The 21,209-nt window shown below is 42.3% G+C and overlaps 1 protein-coding gene across 6 annotated transcripts in view; it reads left to right on the forward strand.

Annotated features, from left to right (window-relative positions):
- CSNK1G1 (casein kinase 1 gamma 1) overlaps positions 1-21,209 on the forward strand; it is a 299,618-nt gene that overhangs the window by 96,035 nt on the left and 182,374 nt on the right. For all 6 annotated transcript variants that reach the window (XR_012656528.1, XM_075069449.1, XM_075069450.1 and 3 more), the window contains exon 2: positions 447-840. Coding sequence is in view for 5 of the 6 variants with exons in the window: in XM_075069449.1 (XP_074925550.1) it covers positions 663-840 (178 nt within the window). In the remaining variant the exon portion in view is untranslated. The remainder of the gene's footprint in view (positions 1-446; positions 841-21,209) is intronic.

The following is a 21,209-nucleotide window of genomic DNA, read 5'->3' on the forward strand; positions in this document are numbered from 1 at the left end:
TTGCCTCCTAGGCATTTATTTCCCATTTTGTAAGTGTGCAACTGATTGTTCCTTCCTAAGTGGAGTACTTTGCATTTGTCCTTATTGAATTTCATCCTATTTACTTCAGACTGTTTCTCCAGTTTGTCCAGATCATTCTGAATTTTAATCCTATCCTCCAAAACACTTGCACCTCCTCCGAGTTTGGTATTGTCCGCAGACTTTAAGTGTACTCTCTATGCCATTATTTAAATCACTGATAAAGATATTAAACAAAATCTGACCCATAACTGATCCCTGCGAGACCCCACTAGAAACCAGCGAAGGTGACAGGCTGTTAGTTTGTATGAAATCTAAATAGTCCATCTTGGAAATTGTCCAGGTTTGGTTAGCAGTAGGTATTTTCTTAATATGAAACATGAGATTGCGAGAATAAAATCAATTAATATTTCTTTCTTTCTTTTTAGATTCTAAAGATCTGCCTTTACTGAGTTCTCCAGGAGGTAACCAACCACTGTGGAGCTATATTAGGAGGCTGGAGATGGTGCCAAAAGAACTTTGTTTCTATGACTTGTATTGTAACCTGACTCAGTGAAACTTTTGGATATACATTTTTGTTCTAAGGAGAAGAGTGTGTACTCCCAATTCTGCCAGTTTACTGGCAGAGATTGTGTTGTAAGATCATGGACCATTCAAACAGGGAGAAGGATGAAAGGCAGCGGACTGCAAAAGGAATTCCAGGGAGGAGTGGGCATGGTTCTCGACTGAGTTCTGCTACGTCCTCTGGTGTTCTTATGGTGGGACCCAATTTCAGAGTGGGCAAGAAGATAGGGTGTGGGAACTTCGGAGAGCTCAGACTAGGTAAGAATATAGGTGTCTTAGTGGCTTGCATTATAGGAGCTTATATCTCATGATTCGTGTTTAAAATCTTAGTAATGAATATTTATCTTAAGTGCTTTTAAATTTAAATAATTTATTCTGGTGTTAAAGCAACATGATTCCACAAAAGCTGATGCAGGTTGAGTGATAGAAAGGGGTGATTGTCACATGCCACATTTTCCTTGCAACTACAGAGTTGCTTTTTCTGTGACTATTCAGGTATGTAATGGACTACCTTTGTTCAAGTTTTGGAGTGCTTGCACATGCACAAATCCACAGCAAGTGGCAGCTGTGTATGCCCAAAGATGTGTTTAATGCATATGAAGGTTAATCTCTTGTAACCTTTTAAGATCCATTTTGCCTGTTCTGAAAAGTGTTTTTTATTGACCCTTTGAGCAACACAAAAAACTTACTGTTAACATGCTTACACTTGTTACAAGTAAAATTCATCGAAGGCAAAGGACGTGTTCAATAAAAGATGTTGCAGTTAAGAAGTAAAGTTTTTTGATAGCTTTGCTCTCTCTCAAAATGGTTTCTCTGTTACTTGGATCCCCAAAACATAACTTTACTGAAGACTATTCTTGCATCTGTCAGAAGGAAAATGTCGTTTGCTTTTTGTTCTATTCACCCCTTATGCGTTTGCTTCTGTTAAAGGGATTGCATCTCTATTTTCTTTTGCTTTCCTGTATCAGCTGTATGTTAGGTTGCAATATTTTCCGAACAGTTGCATAATTGTTGTTCCTGCTTTCTTACTAACTCTGTGGAAGGAGCACTCACAGCCTGCTTCGTTTTCTTCTGGATCAACTAGCTTGTTCTGCTCACAGGATTGAGCATAATTTGAAGGCAGTTGGACCAAGAGTGCTGACTTCTGGCGGTCACTTAAAACTTGTTTTAAAGCAATGTTGTTCTAGCCTTATCGATCCCAGGATATTAGGGGTATTATACGCATTTCTGTCACCAATAGAAGTTGGGCAAATAAGATATTACCTCACCCACCTTGTGTCTCTGTTTTAAAGCAAAACATTTACTTAGGTCAAGATGTTAATATTGAGATATTCCCAGCCTCTTTGGAGCCATAGAGATCCATTCCTTACCCTAGAGCATGTGTGGTGACAGTTCTTTTAGCCAAGAAGGCCTGGATGTAGCTCTTCCAGGAACTAGTTGTTGTCTCTTGTGTGGACTACGAGTGGTTCATCAGTGCTGTATGTCTCAAGAAGCTGAATAAGTGTCCTCTATGGCGTTTTCCAAACTCTTCTAGGTTTGGGATTGGAGAACTGAGCTACAGCTTGATACCAGAAACCCCATGTATTGTGCTTATAGATGATACTGTCTGATCACCAATAGATTGCATAGATTCATAGACTCGTTGAAATAATGAAATTCCAGTCTAGTAGTGCATATTGGTGCTGCCCTGCAGAACCGCCACTCAGGCGCAGTGGGAACTTCTCTGAGATGTTGAGGATACTTATGATGTGACTCCGACAAGTGGTACATGTGGGTATATTAAAGGCTGACCTCTTTTTCCAGATGGGAGCCTCAAAGTGATATGCTAATTTCTCAGGTGGCTAGCATCAGTAACCTCTCCCAAAGAAATTTAGTTTTCAGTCTTGCTTCTTTGGCTTTTCTCAGTGACTTGTGGCTTTGGATAAATAATTTTTCATTTATTTTTAATGCTGATGCCTTTTGAATCTCCAGGCTTAAATTCGAGCATTTTTCCCTTCAGTGGCCTGGTGTAATTTTAATTGAGATTGAGAAATGCACTGTCTCACAAGAAGTGGGCTGTGTGAATGTAGTAGTGTGCATTTATAACTCCTTGTTTAAATGGCATGAATCTGAGAATGTTAGAATTGAAATGTAAACTAGTCTGTGATGCATGGGATTTCTAGAGTCAATGGAATAAAATGAAAATACCAAAATAAAAATAAAAAGCTAGGATCAGAATTAAACTTGGGTTCCCATTTGGAAGTAACTGATGAGGAAAGGACTCACCAGCGCTTTGGTATCAGGAGGATGATTCTTAAGAGATGTTTGTAAGAGCTATGTAAACTTGATCTCATGCATAGATATTTTTTTAAACTAGAAAAAAAAAATACTAGCTTTGAAATGAATGGAACCTGTAGATAAGTACTGTAGGCATCTAGTTAGTTCAAACATGACTAATCCCAGGGCTTTTCATATCTGTCAGATGACAAATCCTTTGCCAGAGTGAAGAGAACTTGTGAAGCTAAATTTAGAAAATCATGTTACTATTTATGAGCACCTTAAAACATGCTAGGCAAACAATCCCTGTTCCACAGTGTTTACAGTATAAATGGGACATGATTCAATAAATGAGGGTCATGGACAAGCAAAAAGTGGGCAATGGAAAGAGGAAAAAGCAGAGAGAGGAACAAGATGTAGTGACTATGCAGTAAGCAATGTGCAAAACTGGATGGTTCCATTAACGTGTTTATTCACTCTTGCTTCTCATTAACTTCTCCCGGACACAGTAGTGGAAACCAGCTCCAGCTGGCCCTATACTCCACCAATATCATTGGAAACAGAGGGTATGTCTACACTATGGGATTATATCGATTTTACAGAAATCGGTTTTTTGAAACATTGTATGAAGTCAAGTGCACCCAGCCACACTAAGCACATTAATTTGGTGGTGTGCATCCATGTACCGAGGCTAACATCGATTTCCGGAGCGTTGCACTGTGGTTAGCTATCCCATAGTTCCCACAGTCTCCCCCGCCCATTGGAATTCTGGGTTGAGACCCCAGTGCCTGCCGAGGCAAAAAACATTGTCGCTGGTGATTCTGGGTACAATCTCACCCCGCCCTCTGTGAAAGCAGCAGCAGACAACTATTTTGTGCCTTTTTTCCTGGGTGAACTGTGCAGATGCCATACCACAGCAAGCATGGAACCCACTCAGTTCAAGGCAGCAATCATGGACATTGTAAACACCTCGCACATTCTCGTGCAGTCTATGCTGAACCAGGACCTGCAAAACCAGGCGAGGAGAAGGCGGCTACGGCAGCGCGACGACAAAAGTGATGAGGACATCGACACAGAATTCTCTCAAACCGCTGGCCGTGGTGTGTTGGAGGTCATGCTGGTAATGGGGCAGGTTCTAGCCATTGAATGCCGATTTTGGGACTGGGAAACAAGCACAGACTGGTGGGACCGCATAGTGTTGCAGATCTGGGACAATTCCAGTGGCTGCAAAACTTTCGCATGCATAAGGGCACTTTCATGGAACTTTGTGACTTGCTTTCACCTGCCGTGAAGTGCCAGAATACCAAGATGAGAGCAACCCTCACAGTTGAGAAGCGAGTGGCGATAGTCCTTTGGAAGCTTGCAACGCCAGACAGCTACCGGTCAGTCGGGAATCAATTTGGAGTGGGCAAATCTACTGTGGGGGCTGCTGTGATGCAAGTAGCCAAAGCAATCGCTAAGCTGCTGCTACCAAAGGCAGTTACTCTGGGAAATGTGCAGGTCATAGTGGATGGCTTTGCTGCAATGGGATTCCCTAACTGTGGTGGGGTGATAGATGGAACCCATATCTCTATCTTGGCACCGGAGCACGAGGGTACATAAACTGCAAGGGGTACTTTTCAATGGTGCTGCAAGCACTGGTGGATCACAAGGCATGTTTCACCAGCATCAACGTGGGATGGCCAGGAAGTGTTCATGACACTCGTGTCTTCAGGAACACTACTCTGTTTAAACAGCTGCAGCAAGGGAATTACTTCCCAGACCAGAAAATACCAGTTGGGGATGTTGAAATTGAAATGCCTGTAGTTATCCTGGGGGACCCAGCCTACCCCTTGATGCCATGGCTCATGAAGCCATACACAGGCAGCCTGGACAGTAGTCAGGAGCTGTTCAACTACAGGCTGAGCAAGTGCAGAATGGTGGTAGAATGTGCATTTGGCCGTTTAAAGGCGCGCTGGCGCACATTACTGACTCGCTCAGACCTCAGCCAAACCAATGTCCCCATTGTTATTGCTGCTTGCTGTGTGCTCCACAATCTCTGTGAGAGTAAGGGGGAGACCTTTATGGTGGGGTGGGAGGCTGAGGCAAATCACCTGGCCGCTGATTACGCGCAGCCAGACACCAGGGCGATTAGAAGAGCACACCAGGAAGCGGTGCGCATCAGAGAAGCTTTGAAAACCAGTTTCATCACGGGCCAGGGTACGGTGTGACTGTTGTGTTTGTTTCTCCTTGATGAAACCCCCCCCTTGATTGACTCATTCCCTGTAAGCCACCCACCCTCCCCCTTCGATTACAGCTTGCTTCCTAAGGAAATAAAGTCACTCTCATTTAAAAATCATGTATTCTTTTTAATTAATTATTATAAAAAGAGGGAGAGAACTGACAAGGTAGCCCGGGTGGGGTTTGGGAGGAGGATAGGAGGGAAGGAAAAGGCCACTAAAAAAATTTCAAAATAATGACAGCCTTTTGGTTGGGCTGTCCACTGGGGTGGAGTGGGCGGGTGCACGGAGCCTCCCCATGCGTTCTTAGTCGTCTGGGTGGGAGGATGCTAAGGAACATGGTGAGGGGGGGGGCGGTTATACAGGGGCTGCAGCGGCACTCTGTGATCCTGCTGCTGTTCCTGAAGCTCCACCAGATGCCGGAGCATGTCAGTTTGATCACGCAGCAGCCCCAGAGTTGCATCCCTGCCACCTCTGATCTTCCTGCCGCCACCTCTCATCTTCCTCTCCCTCTCCTCACGTTCTCCCTCCTATCCTCACGTTGGTCCCTCCTGTCCTCACGGTCACTGGCATCTTTCCTGTACTTTGATACCACGTCCTTCCACTCATTCAGATGAGCTCTTTCATTGCGGGTCACTTCCATGATTTCCGAGAACATTTCGTCTCGCGTCTTTTTTTTTCCGCCGCGCTGCCTTATCTGAGAGAGCCTTCGGGACGGAGGAGGGAGGCTTGAAACATTTGCAGCTGCATGAGGGAGAGAAAAAAGAGAAGAATTTAAAAAGATAAATTTTATAGAACAATGGTTATACTCTTTCACAGTGAACAATGCTGTTCACCTTACATAGCACACATGATTTCAGTACAAGGTTGTATTTGCATCTTAATATTGAGTGCCTGCGGCTTTGGTGTTAGAGATCACAGACGCAGGTCCGGGCAACAGAATTCGGCTTGTATGCGGCCATGGTAAGCCATTGTCTTTCGGCTTCTGCAGCCTTCATAGATCCATCACCCTCCTTTCCCAAATACCAAGCAAAGCCCATTGAGTGCTGCATCTTTCCTGTTAATGTGCAGCAGCAGAAACCAAACTCCGCCCCCCCACACCAATCCAATTCTCTGGGATGATCGCTTTACCCCTCCCCCCACCGTGTGGCTGGTATCATGGAAGATCCCTGCTAGCCAACCCCCCCTCTGCCCCACCATGTGGCTGGTATCAGAAGATCCCTGCTAGCCAAACACCTCCCCCCTCCCCCCACTTGGCTAACTGCAGGGAAGGTGGGTGGTTGTTTTTTTTCAGCCACAGGCAAACAGCCCAGTAGGAATAGCCCCCTCTTTCCCCTTAATTAAATTCCTGTATTTCAACCAGGTTACCATGAATGATATGATTCTTCTGATGATAACACAGCGAGATAAAGAACTGATGTTGCTTGAATGCCAGCAAACACCGGGACCATACGCTGCCAGGCTTTGTCATGCAATGATACCAGATTACTTGCTACTAGCATGGCGTGGTCAATTGTCCTACCATGGATGACGGAATAAGGCTGCGCTGCCCAGAAATCTTCTGCAAAGGCTTTTGGAGAACCTCCAGGAGAGCTTTATGGAGGCACAGGCACTGCCTGGATAGAGTTATTATCCAATTACACTGTTAAGAAACCTTTGGTCTGTGGACTAAAGTCTAGATATAGAAATGCTCTGAAATGTCAGATGAGGTCAGGATATCATGGTTTCTATCTGTATTTCTTTTTCAAGCAGCATTTAAAAAAGAATGTCCTGGACACTTGTGGCCTTTTGGACTGGTATACAGCGTAGATAGATTTTATTCCATGAAAAAAGTTGTATAATGTTAGTGTCCTCTTTAGAGACGGCAATTCTTGTATATTGTGGTCGAGGAATTCCACTGCTTACCAGTAATTCTAAGGAATTGGTGTCTTGGACTCAGATTGTAAATTGGGATTCTCAAGTGCTTTCCCAGGCTATATCTTCACTACTCACCGTATCGGCGGGTAGCAATCGATTTCTCGGGGATCAATATATCGCGTCTCATCTAGAGGCAATATATCGATCCCCGAACAAGCTCCTGTCAACTCTGGAACTCCACCAACACGAACGGCGGTAGCGGAGTCGACAGGGGGAGATGCGGACGTCGATCCCTGCCGTGAGAACGGTAGGTAACTCGATCTAAGATACTTCGATATCAGCTAGGCTATTCAGGTAGCTGAAGTTGCATATCTTAGATTGATTTCCCCCCCCTAGTGTAGACCAGCCCCCACTGATCATTGTTGCTACCTGATTGCTCAGGTTTAGGTAAATTTAAAACAGTATGAAAAAATTTTGATATCTGCAGGCAAAATAAATTTACTGTTACCCCTGAATGGAAGATGAAAGTGCAAACTCTTCCTGTCATTGCAGTAGAACGGATACCAGGACTAAAGCATTGGAGATGTGGCGCCAGAGGGCCCAGTTTAGCTAGAACAGAGACCTTTGATGCCAACCAATGGAGTTCTAGCAGCGGCTACCAAAATTTTGTTGGTGCTTCTTGGAAGCTCAGGGATGTGATTGTGCAGCTGATTGTACCTAGGACAAGTCTGCAGATCAGTGATCCAGCATCAGTAGGTAGTGGTGTGGATTCCAGGAAAGCTTGTGGTCTGTCTTCAGAAACAAAGCACTGACCCCAATGTTTAAAAACCTAGATGTCCCGAGGCAATAGTAACCTTGGAAGCTTCCTGAGTTAGGGCATCGGCACTAGATTTAGGCATGTTGGTCATTTCTAGAGCTAGTAAGAGATGTGGCACTGAAAGATTCATAGATTCCAAGACCAGAAGGATCCACTGTTATCATTTAGTCCAGGGGTTCTCAAACTGGGGATCAAGACCTCTCAGGGGGCCGCAAGGTTATTACATGGAGGGTCGTGGGCTGTCAGCCTCTACCCCAAACCCCACTTTGCCTCCAGCATTTATAACGGTGGTAAATATATAAACAAGTGTTTTTAATTTATAAGGAGGGGTTGCACTCAGAAGCTTGCTATGTGAAAGTGGTCACCAGTACAGTAGTTTGAGAACTGCTGATCTAGTCTGACCTCTTGTATAACACAGGCTGTAGGACTTCCCTAAAATAATCCCTAGAGTTTATTTTTTAGAAAAACATGCAGTCTTGATTTTAAAAGTTTAGTGATGGAGATTCCTCCCAGAACTATTACAAAGTTGTTCCAGTGCTTAATTACTGACCATTAAAAATGTATGCGTTATTGTCAGTTTGAAATTGTCTAGCTTTAACTTCCAACCATTGGATCATGTTACACCTTTGTCTGCTTGATTGAAGAGACCATTATTAAATATTTGTTACCTATGGAGGCACCTATAGACTGTGATCATCACCCCTTAACCTTCCTCTTTGCTAAGCTACACTGATCGAGATTGAACTATTACTGTAAGGCTTGTTTTGCAGTTCTTCAATCATTCTTGTGACTCTTCTCTGAACCCCTCTCCATTTATCAACAGCCTTCTAGATTATCCACCACTATCTTCAGATCTTTTTTCAGAGTGACTGCTTCTCAGGATACAGTCCTCCATTCTGTAAATATGGCCTACATTCTTTGCTCCTAGATGTATGTACACGTTACATTGGCATATTATAACGTGTTTGCTTGAGCTCAGCTTGCCAAGAGATCCATTATTTTCCACTCCCCCAATATTTGTCATCTGCAATCTTTCAGTGATTTTTTTTTTCCAGGTCACTAATAAAAATAGCATAGGGCCAAGAACCAATCTCTGCAGGACCCCACTGGAAGCACATCTGCTCAATGATAAGTCTCTGTTTACAAATTACACTTTGAGACCTATCCGTTAACCCGCTTTTAATCCATTTAATATGTGCCATATTAATTTTATGGCATTCTAGGTTTTTAATCAAAATGTCATGTGATACCAAGTCAAATGCCTTACAGAAGTCTAACCATATTACATCAACACTGTTAACTTTATCAGTCAAACTTGTAATATAAAAAAAATCAAGTTTAGTTTGTCAGGATCGATTTTCCAAAAACTCTACTGATCGGCATTAATTACTTTCCTTTAATTCTTTATTAATCAAATCCTGTGTCAACTGCTTTATTATCTTGCCTGGGATCAATGTCAGACTGACAGGTCTTTAATTACCTAGATCATTCCATTGAGCCTTTTAAATACTGGCACATTAGCTTTCTTCCTGTCTTCTCGAATTTCGTCAGTGTTCCAAGACTTATTGAAAATCAGCATTAATGGTCTAGTTAGCTCCTCGGCCAGCTCTCTTAAAACTCTTGGATGCAAGATTTTAAAATCTGACTTTGACATTTAACTAATCTGCAGCAAGAAACCAAGTATAATAGGTATTTCTTCTTCAAGTAGTGTCCCTATGGGTGCTCTCCTCTAGGCGTACTTATCCCAACCCCTTGCTCCTTTGGTGGTTTCACATAGTAGTGTCTGTTCAGTCTACGCTTGCATCCTACTCAGTCTCATGCACTGTATCATAATAATAGCAGTGTGTAGGCGAACCACCATCAGTTCCTTCCAGGGTGGATTTGATTTAAATCAAATAGATTTAAATCATGATTTAAATCACTAGTCAGGAAGACTGCATTTAATCATGGATTTCTACATAAGTGCATTCTTGTTGGTTGTTATAACCGTGATACATATTGTTCACAACTCTCAAATGTAGGTTTCTTTTTTAGAAGGTACATGGTACACTTTTTTAAAGAGATTTATTTTGAAAACTTTTCAGATTAGTTTTACAGCTATATCAGACATTTATGAAGTCATTGGGAGGTGAATTGCTTTGATTACCTTTGGTAAATGAAATAACCAATCATTCATTTTCTATCTCCAATTCAACAGGTTAATCATTAATATTTGGGGGATTTTCTTGCCATGCTGTATTAGGAGGAGAATATTACCAGATAGACATTTAAATTGTTTTGTTTAACTAAAACAATACCATTATGTTTTCTGGATTTTTTCTTCAGCAGCAAACATATAATATTTTAACAAATTAAGCATATGAATTTTTGAATTTAGTTAAACATTAAGTTTTTTTAAAAAATCAGGTTTGTTTTTGTTAAAATTTGTTTTTAACTAAAACAGTTAAGTCATCTTCACCTTCATTTTCCTGTTTGTTCATAATCTGGAAAAGAAACACAAGCTTTCCTGCTTTTTCAGGTCCCAAATGATTTTTCAGTTTGGAATGAATTAGTCCAAAGGGAGGAAAATATTCTTTCTACACTGGAAGAAGCAGCTACTGCTGTTAAAAGTGAAATTATCACTTCAACAGTCTCTGAATCCAAGTGCTTAAGTGACTTCCACCAGTTCACTGGTGTCACTTTCTTTAAAATATCATCAGCAAATATATTTCTTGAATGGTTCACCCTTAGCTCTGAAATTTTATAGTTGGCATTATGGAGGGATGATTGCTGGATGTCCATGTCCTAGCCAACTCCTCATCTTCAACAGTTAAGGTTTGACCCAGGTACTGAATATTGAGAATATTTGCAAGAAAACAAGCTGGTGATACTGCTTCTCACATTTTGTTTCTTTAATGCTTGTAATTTAACTCTGTCATTGCATATTTCTCTTTTTAAGATCTCACTCAGTTCCTTCCAGATTTCAACAGCTTCAGCAATAAGCCTTTTCTCTGCATTTTGTTCAAGGCTACAGAAATAGGCTTCAGGGTACTCGGCATGTGTGCAACATTTCTCTTAAGCCCAATTTTGAGAACTTTGGCTGTGACAGTGCTATATATTTTTTTTTCATGAGTTTGTTCACAAACTGTCATCAGATATGGCCATTTCTTGATCTAGTGCTCAAAACAGTCCACTACTGAATTCCATCGCACATCTTGTGGGAGAGTTAGCTTGTTTCCTCCCACTTTTTTCAGAGCAGCTGCTGCAAAGTGGTTGTTACGGAAGTATTTTGCAATTTCAACAACATTAGCCTTTATTTCTGGAATACTGAAGTCTTTGGCTAGGAGGTGCATCAAATGAGCACTGCAAGCATATGTTATTAGCTTGGGACCTCTTCTAAATATTTTTTTCTCATCTTGCATACATTTGCAGCATGGTCTGTGATGAAGCTGCATACTAGATATTTGAATTTTTTTTGTTAACAGCTTTTCCTGCACTTGTAAGTTTCCGCTGTGTATGCATATATCAATTCTTTCTGAAAGGAAGACATTCCCTTTTCTGTTGGACTTCCTATTTTCTGCTGCTTCCCTGAACCCACTTGAGGAGAACAAGCAGTCAACTGAAGTAGTAGGAGCCAGTTAGACCCTTTAAAATGCTGATATCTTACCTCACTGAGGCCCTGCTACCAGCTTGCTTATCTGTCCCCTTCAATTGAGTGTTGAGAGCCACTATAGCTGGCACAGAACAGCAGTCATGAGTGAAAGAAGAAAATTCCCCTGTGGGGCAGCATTCAGAAAAAGAAAAAGCAAAGGAAGTTTTTCTATCTAAGCAGGAAGAGCCGCTCCTGAGGTCGATAGACACCAAATGTTCATGGTGTGAGCCTTTCTGGCTCCAGTGAGGTGTGAGTGGTGAGGAGATGCTTGATCTTCAGTTAGTCGGAGTGCAGGTGACCTGGCAGCTACTGCAGCTCCATATCTCCATCTTGAATGGATGTAACCATGCACATTCCTGAAGAAAAGTGTAGATCAGAGAAGAGTGTGGTGGAGGCCCAAGAAACAGCTGCTGCTGAGTTTAGTTCCTTAATCTAGATGATCCAGGATTGTGAACCCACTTGAGCAGTAGCCCAAGGGACCTCCTTGTACTGCATGTGCCACAGGAAGTGAAAAAACTTCGTTCCCCAAAGACAATGACAATAGAAGTTTCCATCTAACACATTACTGGCATGAAATCCCCAATGGTGACAAAGTGGAGAGGCCATGGCTTATGTACTCAGAAACCAAGAATGCTACTTATTATTTTTGTTGTTGTTGTTGCAAACTCTTCCAGTCGAATGTTCTAGCTACAGGAACAAAGGACTGGAAAAATCTGACATGCCATGAGAAGGCAGCAAATCATCAAAGAGCATTCCATAGGTGGAAAGAGCTAGAGATGAGACTAAGGTTAGAGGTTACCGTAGATGATCAGCATTGAGAGAAGATTGCATCAGAGTCTCTTTATTGGTAAAATGTTCTGAAAAGGCTCATTGCCATTGTGAGAATGCTTGCTACCCAAAACCTAGCACTGCATGGCATTTCAAATCAGCTGTATGTGCGAAACAATGGAAACTTCCTTAAAATTACGGAGCTGATGGCTGAGTTTGATGCTGTACTCCAGGAGCATCTAAGAAGGGTCACCACCTAAGAAGTGTGCACACACCACTGCCTTGGAAAAACAATTCAAAATTAGATCATACAGTTACTGGCAACAAAAGTCAAAGAGAAGATTGTGGCAGTTCAGAAGTCAGCAAGATAGTACTCTGTTATTCTGGACTGCACACCTGACATCAGCCATATGGAACAAATGACTTTAATGGTGCATTTTGTAACAACAACAGAAGCTAGTGAAAATATCTGTGCAATGGTGACAGAGAGCATTTTCTAGACTTCATTGACCTTGATACTACAGGAGCTGATATGACAAATGTGCTTCTTAAAAAGCTGGAAGATACAGAAACTGCGATAGCTGACATGAGAGGGCAAGGGCATGATAATGGTGCCAACATGAGAGGAAAGAACAGAGAATTGCAGACACAGATCTGGGAATTAAACGCTTGAGCTTTTTTTGTCCCATGCAGGTCTCCTTCATTGAACTTGGTGGTCAGTGATACCAGCATTAGCTTCTAGTGAGGCTGCTGAATTTTTTAGTGTAATTCAAAGCATCTATGTATTTTGTTCTGCATCAACTCTTCAATGGCAAATTTTTGAAGCAATATCTGGGAACATCCTCTGACACTGAACCCACTGAGTGCCACACGATGGGATAGTCGAGTGGGGGGGTTAAAGCCTATCAAACACCAAATTGGGAAGATGGATGATGCCATAGTTGTCATTATAAAAATATTGCTAGAAGTATAAAAATATTGCTCAGGCATGCAGGAGTGAAATCAGGAAGGCCAAATTACACTTGGAGGCGCAGCTAGCAAGCGATGTTAAGAGTAACAAGAAGGGTTTTTTCAGGTATGTTAGCAATAAGAAGAAGGTCAAGGAAAGTGTATGACCCTTACTGAATGAGGGAGGCAACCTAGTGACAGAGGATGTGGAAAAAGCTAATATACTCAATGCTTTTTTTGCCCCCGTCTTCACAAACAAAGTTAACTCCCAGACTACTGCGCTGGGCAGCACAGCCTGGGGAGGGGGTGACCAGCCCTCTGGAGGAAGAGGTGGTTCGGGACTATTTAGAAAAGCTGGACAAACACAAGTCCATGGGGCTGGATGCACTGCATCTGAGGGTGCTAAAGGAGTTGGCCGATGTGATTGCAGAACCATTGGCCATTATCTTTGAAAACTCATGTTGATCGGGGAGGTCCCGGATGACTGGAAAAAGGCTAATGTAGTGCCCATCTTTAAAAAAGGGAAGGAGGAGGATCCAGGGACCTACGGGCCAGTCAGCCTCACCTCAGTCCTTGGAAAAATCATGGAGCAGGTCCTCAAGGAATCAATTCTGAAGCATTTAGAGGAGAGGAAAGTGATCAGGAACAGTCAGCATGGATTCACCAAGGGCAAATCATGCCTGACTAATCTAATTGCCTTCTACGAGGAGATAACTGGGTCTGTGGATGAGGGGAAAGCAGTGGATGTGTTATTGCTTGACTTTAGCAAAGCTTTTGATACGGTCTCCCACAATATTCTTACCAGCAAGTTAAAGTATGGGCTGGATGAATGGACTATAAAGGTGGATAGGAAGCTGGCTAGATTGTCGGGATCAACAGGTAGTGATCAATGGCTCCATGTCTAGTTGGCAGTCAGTATCAAGCAGAGTGCCCCAAGGGTTGGTCCTGGGGCTGTTTTTTTTCAATATCTTCGTTAATGATCTGGAGAATGGTGTGAACTGCACCCTCAGTGAGTTTACACATGACAGTAAACTGAGAGGAGTGGTAAATATGCTGGAGGATAGGGATAGGATACAAGGACCTAGAGAAATTAGAGGATTGGGCCAAAAGAAATCTGAGGTTCAGCAAGGACAAGTGCAGAGTCCTGCACTTAGAATGGAAGAATCCCATGCACTTCTACAGACTAGGGACTGAGTGGCTAGGCAGCAGTTCTGCAGAAAAGGACTTAGAGGTTACAGTGGACAAGAAGCTAGATATGAGTCAACAGAGTTCCTTGTTGCCAAGAAGGCTAACAGCATTTTGGGTTGTATAAGTAGGGGCATTGCCAGCAGATGGAGGGACGTGATCATTCCCCTCTATTCAACATTGGTGAGGCCTCATCTGGAGTACTGTCCAATTTTGGGCCCCACACTACAAGAAGGATGTGGAAAAATTGGAAAGAAGTTGGCAGAGGAACTTCAGTGAATCTATTTTCCCACCTATTCAAGAATACAAGAGTCACCGAAGAAGACATTTTGATTACGAGGCATGGGATAATCCTATAAGGGACACTAAACAATTCAAAGCTGAATTCTTTAACCAGGTGCTAGACTGTGCAGTATAGTCAGTTGAACGTTTCATGCATCTCAAGGAATACAGCAGCATATTTGGGATGTTGTATGATAGTCCAAAACTCCTCACTACACCTGAAGAAGACCTACACCAGCAATGCAGGATACTAGAGACAGTGTTTACACATGACGACATGCGCAATATTGATGCAAGTGATTTAGGTGATGAACTGAAAGCTCTTTCAAGATACATTTCAACAGGATCAACTCCAAAGGCTGTTCTGGAATATATGTGTGCAAATAAGATGACCACCCTCTTTCCAAATGCTTTTGTTGCTCTGCGCATACTTCTAACAAACACTTTTTGTAACAGTTCCGAGTGGAGAACGCAGCTTCTCCAAGCTAAAGTTAATAAAAACACATCTACACTCCACAATGACACAGGAGAGGCTAGTCGGCCTTGCAACCATCTCAGAGCATGAACTGGCCCAGACTGTGAATCTTCAGGAAGCAGTTCAAATCTTTGCAACCAAGAAGGCAGGGAAAGCACCACTTTGATTATTCAAACCAATAAAAATGCCACTGTTTACTATGCAGTCAAGAAAAGTTACATGACTTTCAAAACACCTGAATAGCACAAGTGTTACTTAAAATTTTGGAACAAGGCATTTTAAGTTGTTAGTTTTCCTTTATTGGGGTAGGTAGCAGAGCAGTACCATGAGAGGAGTAGAATAGGAAGAAGGCAGAATTGAGACCTTTCAAAGTTTTGGCTGAAGTGAGGGGGCATGGGGGCATCATTTGGGCTCCCCACCTCGGGTGCCAAAATGTTGTGGGCCGGCCCTGCAGACCAGGCAGTTTTTTCATCAATTACCTCCTTCTGTAATCTGCTGATTCTTATCGCAACCTTATGTGTAGCTGTTTCTGGATGATGGAACCTTTTTTTTTTTTTTTTTCTTTTTGCTACAGGTGATATACTGTGGCTATATGACATACATGATATGACTGAAACTATGATTGACAGGTAACTCTGAAACTTAGAAAATGATGGTGATCTTGAAAGTGGATAGTCTTCAGAATCCTGTATGTTTAGGATGGATTCTCCTAAATAAAATAAGTCAATGAAGTTAATTAATTATTATTCACTGACACTCAGTACTACTTTAAAGGTGAAATTGTAAAAAGGAGATCTGTCCATTTCAGTGACTTATTTTTTATCACCACTACATCTAAAATGATAGTACCATAGAGTAACAACTGTATTTTTTTGCTCAAACGTGATAATTCAAGAGTAGTCCAGAAGGAAGACAGGCAGTCCTTAAGAAAGAAGTATGAAATAAAAGTTTACCAACCTGAAGATCCTCCATGTCAGGCATGTTCCTTTCATCATCTTCAACACAGCTTCCTCCTAAGAAGGATCACTTTTCATGATGTTGTTTCGTTTGGGCAACCAGGCCTTGCATTTCTTTGTTGCACTGTTTGCATTTTGCACGCGTGCCTCTCTTACCCACAGATAGAGGAACTTCATTCAAATATTCCCAAACTGGATCTCTTTTACAGCCTGCTGCCATTATAGGTTTTCCCTTCTAGTGAGAGAATGGTATGGGAGATCTCAAAACAATGAAGTCTACACTCAGAGAGACCTCAAGACTTCTGGAATATGCTTCTGAAACAGTTACATTTTTGTTTTTATTCCCTGTCCCTCTGTTCTCACATTTATCTCCAGACTACTTCTCCTTGTCAAGCTCTATTCTGTTCCCAATGATCTTCTGTTCACTGAACTTTTTGAAACTTTGCACTTCTAGAGAGAGGTAAGGGATTGACTCTGTGTACACAAATTTGCAGAGGGAGTTGAGATCCGTTATTTCTCACCTCTATATTTATTTATTTATTTTAAAACTTTGCTGTTAACAAGCATGTTATCTCTTGTGACACAAATCCACTGTTCGAGAACTGCAAAACTAAGCATCTCTGATAGTATCTCCTAGACTGAGCACTGAGTCACATTGGGTAGATAGAAAGATTAACCTAAATAATCTACACAGAAGCCCCTGGAACCCTGTAAGATTGGGTCCATAATCCATGAACTATTGAAACTCATTTACAAAACTTTTCTTAAACATTACATGAATATATTGTCTCATACTATAGATTTAGAATTTATAATCCCTATTCCATATTGAGACATTATAGCTCAAAGATGTATCTTAATTAAAACTATCTTTAGGTAAAATGCTTTTTGAGGAAAAAAATTATCAAAAAATCAGATTTAAATAAACCCAATTTTATTTAAAAAAAATAACAACAAAAAACAAAAACCCACATTGATTTTTATCCAGCCTGGTTCCTTCTCAACAGCCTCAGCCTGAGATGGAGCCTTAGCAGTCGTCTGTGCTAAGCTCTCCTCAATGGTGACCGCATAGTCTTTGTAGTAATTTAGTTTAGTCTAGTTGTAATTAGATTTCGGCGGGGAAGTAGTTTTAAAACAATTAAAATAAAAGCTTTTTAAACATTTTTCTCCTAGTTTTTAAGGACCATCGTCCATTACATTTTCCCCCCACCTCCTTGGAGCTCTACATTACTGGGAGGTCATGCCTAGTTCTCATAGGGTTTTTTTTTTTTAAACGGTGCCTATCATGGCAGAAGGTAATTCCAGTGAGTGACAGATGATCCCAGAGTAATCAGTTGCCTCTCGAAATCTCATGTACCCCAAAAGTGCAACTCCTGTCTGGCAATAAAATCTAATGCCAGAAAAAACAGGGAGATCAAAGTACATCTTGCCACAATGGAGAGCGCTCTTCGCCTGGCCTCTGATCCAGACACAGAGACATTCCCCTCTTCTCTCCCCCACTTACTAACAAGTCTCCAAGTAAATCAGGTACTTCTACTGCCTCAGCAGTGCACTCCATGGGAGCAGCTAAGAGGAAAAGTCAAGATTCCTCTCATAAGGTCTCTGAAGAACAGATCTCTAGCCCTCTGGATAGGGAACCTACATTGAAGAAACTGCAGTTGCCAATGACACTAGCCATTTCAGCACCCATTAGTCTCAGCCTTATACTCACAAGGCTTTTGGTTCTTCGGGTACTGAAAGAATTGTTAAGCCTAAGGACTCCAAAATGTTGGACTCTGCTAGACCATTGGTACTGTTCGGGGAGTGATGTGGTAAAAAGAGGTCTGCCTCTTCTCAGTCGGTACTGGAAAACTGGTCAGGCACTCCCTGTGTCCAAGATTCCTGACTCACCATTGTTTAGTACCGATCTGTTCTCAGTACTGTTGGGATTTTGTGGTTCCCAATGAGTCACATGCTGGGCAGAATCAAGGATCTTCGATTCAATTCAACAAGGCTTTATTCGATATGCACAAAGGGGGAGCCCCTGGTACCAAAATCAGGCAGAGTCCGTCCAGCAAGGAGCCCTTCCCATTGTTATTTTATAGCACCTGGCAGTTACATAAGTTATGTAACACAAACTTCTAACCAACCATATTTAATCTTTCCATATATGGATTTGTTCATCATATGCTTATACTTCTCCACTCCACATGTTGAGCTTCCTCTGGCCTTCTCTAGAATGTTCCTAGGGTGGTGAACCACAGCATGCTTCTTTATGCACAAGTACCTTGTAAATCACATTTTGTTTAAAAGGAACACAAGCATACCCTTCTTCAGATACGTCTGGTACCAGTGGACTTACCTCCTGTATCTTTCAGTCTTCTGCTACTCCTAGAGTAATGTTGAAGAGGAGGATTCTGACTAAGATCTTGCCTCAGTTTCTCAAATATCTGTTAAAGGTTCACCACTTCTCTAGAGGGATACTTTTCCACAGGTCTTTGAAGAAGCCGATTATATGTATGAGAAATATTTACAGACAAAGCTTTACTGGTTTGCATACCCATGGGTCATATGCACTGTCAGCCATACTGGAATCCATGAGTGACTTACAATCAGCATTTTTCAAGGGCCTCAAGTCCCACATGACAGAGAGAGAGAGTCTCTATCACCTTTCCTTTCTGGGAGACCTGAACCTTTGAGGAGCAGGAAGTGAGAGCTGAATAAGAGTTCTCCCCACATAGACAACATCTCTTCATCTCCAGATGAAGCTGTTATTCCACCTCCGCCATCCCTGGCTGACTACTTCAGGTAGTGTCAGGATGTTATTAAGAGGACAGCAGACTCCTTACATATCCTACTTGAGAAGATTAGAGCGTCCCATCCTGCATACAGCATTATCTGCATAGGTTGCCTTTCCTGTTATCAAAGCCCTTCTAGACCCAGCAAAGGCAATCTGGCATATGCCAGCCACAATTCTACCCACCTGGAAGAGAGTGGATAAGAAATACTATATTTCCTCAAAGGACTTGGAATTTTTATTTTCTTATCTCTTTCCTAGTCCTTTGGTATTTGAGGTGATTGGTGCTGCCTTTCCACATTCATCACACTCAATCTGTGCCCTATGACAAAGATTGTAAGTGCCTCAGCCTGTTTTGGTGAAAAGTCATACTTGTCATCCACTCTACTTTTCAGAATTGCCGGCTACTAGATGTTAATGGTGAAATACATCCACCCAAATTATGCCAAGCTGAACTCCTCCCTTATTGAGCATCTCCTATCAAAGCATAGAGAACAATTTCGGGAGATCATTGCAGAAGGCTGGCTTCTTTCCAGAACATCTCTGCAGCTGCTAACAGTGCTGTTTTGTTCTTTCTCTGTGGCAGTAGTTATGAGAAGAACTTCTGGCTCCAGCTCTCAGGATTTCCAAGTGACGTCTAGAATACTATTGAGGACTTTCCTTTTGGTGGCTCCAAACTGGAGAGCATTGACATATCTTTGCACACGTTAAAGAATTCCAGAGCCACTCTGTGTTCTCTGGGAATGTATACACCTACTCATAAAAGAAAATAAAGTACATCCCAGACAACTCAGAGATCTTACCTTGCTCAGTTCTCTGGCTCCCAGAGACTGTGTGAACTCCTGGCCAAAGACAAGTTCCAGAGGAAGAAATTTTCTATCTCTGTCTCCTCTTCAGCCTCTAAGCACCAGTTTTGATGGGATTATCTTGCCTTCCTCCCCTTGGCGACCACCTTTACAACTGCTGATGAGCTTGGAAATTTATCATTACAGACAAGTAGGTTTTGGCGATCATCTCCACGTGATCCTCCATCCACTACACTTCCCTCCTGTCTTCCAACCCTCCTTCCCCATTTCTTTTCAGGAAACCCTCTCATAAGCACCTTCTAAAACAAGAAATAGCACCCAAGAGTAGGAGAGAGTCTATAGAACGTGTTCTCGTGCAACTCAGAGGGAAGGGGTTTTATTCCATGTGCTTCCTGGTTCCAAAAAACAAGCTAACAAAAACGGGGATTGGAGACCCATCCCAGATTTAAGGCTACTCAACACCTTTGTGAAGGCACAAAAATTCAAAATGGTAGCACTTCCCTCTCTGGACCAAGGGGATTGACTCTCAGCCCTCAACCTTGAGGATGCATATCTCCATATAACTATCCACCTCTTCCACAGAAAGTTTTATGTTTCACTGTAGGTCAGGACCACTTTCGATATAGGGTGCCCCTTTCAGCCTTTCATCTACCTTAAGAGTCTCTTTGAAATTTGTCAGTAATAGAGATGCACCTCTACAGCAAAGGAATGTTGGTAGTCCCTTACCTTGACAATTGGCTTCTGAAAGATTACTCTCATGCAGAAGCTTCTCTGGCTATTCACAAGGCCATAGACCTCTTCCTCGAACTGGGTCTACAACTGAACATTCAAAATTCACCTTGACTCATGTACAAAAGTTGGAATTCATAGACTTTCACTGTTATGAAATCAAGGTAAGCTACCTCCCAATGCACAAGTTTTTGGCCCCATCCAATATAGTCAGCCCAATCCAGTTCAGCTCTCAAACATCAGTCACGAGCTTTCTACAGCTCCTGGGACATATGGCAGATGGTACTTTTGTCATAGGCCATGCAAGGTCACAAATGTGTTGCCTTCAGAGGTGGCTCAGGACAGTTAATTCACCAAGCAGACAGTCTAAACAAACTACTATCCATACTCACATTCATGAAGGAATCTCTCTATTGGTGGCAACACCCTCACAATGTCTGTGCAGGAATTCCTTTTGCTCACCTTTCCCCAGCAATATTTATAATAGCAGACTCATCCCTGTTAGGTTGGGGAGCACATGTAGAGACACTCACAGCCAAAGGCAGGTGGACACCTCTTGAGGCCATTCTGCACATCAACTTGCTGGAACTCAGGGCAGTGAGATGTTCCTGTGTCTAGTTTCTATCATTGATTGAGGCAAATACATAAAGATCATGACAGATAACATGTTATGCACATTCTGTATCAGAGGTGGCCACCCTGTGGCTCTGGACCTGCGTGCGGCTCTTCAGAAGTTTATATGCGGCTCCCTGTATAGGCACTGATTCCGGGACTGGAGCTACAAGTGCCAACTTTCCAATGTGCTGGGCAGGGCCGACTAAGCCGATTCCCTGGAATCGGGCCCTGCACCTTAGGCGTCTTTTAAAAAAAAAAAAAAAATTAACATCACCCGGGAGCGGGGTAGTGGTGGTGTCCGCTTCAG

The sequence above is a fragment of the Chelonoidis abingdonii genome, chromosome 9 (assembly GCF_003597395.2).
Source record: "Chelonoidis abingdonii isolate Lonesome George chromosome 9, CheloAbing_2.0, whole genome shotgun sequence".
In the NCBI taxonomy this organism is placed as follows: Eukaryota; Metazoa; Chordata; order Testudines; family Testudinidae; genus Chelonoidis; species Chelonoidis abingdonii.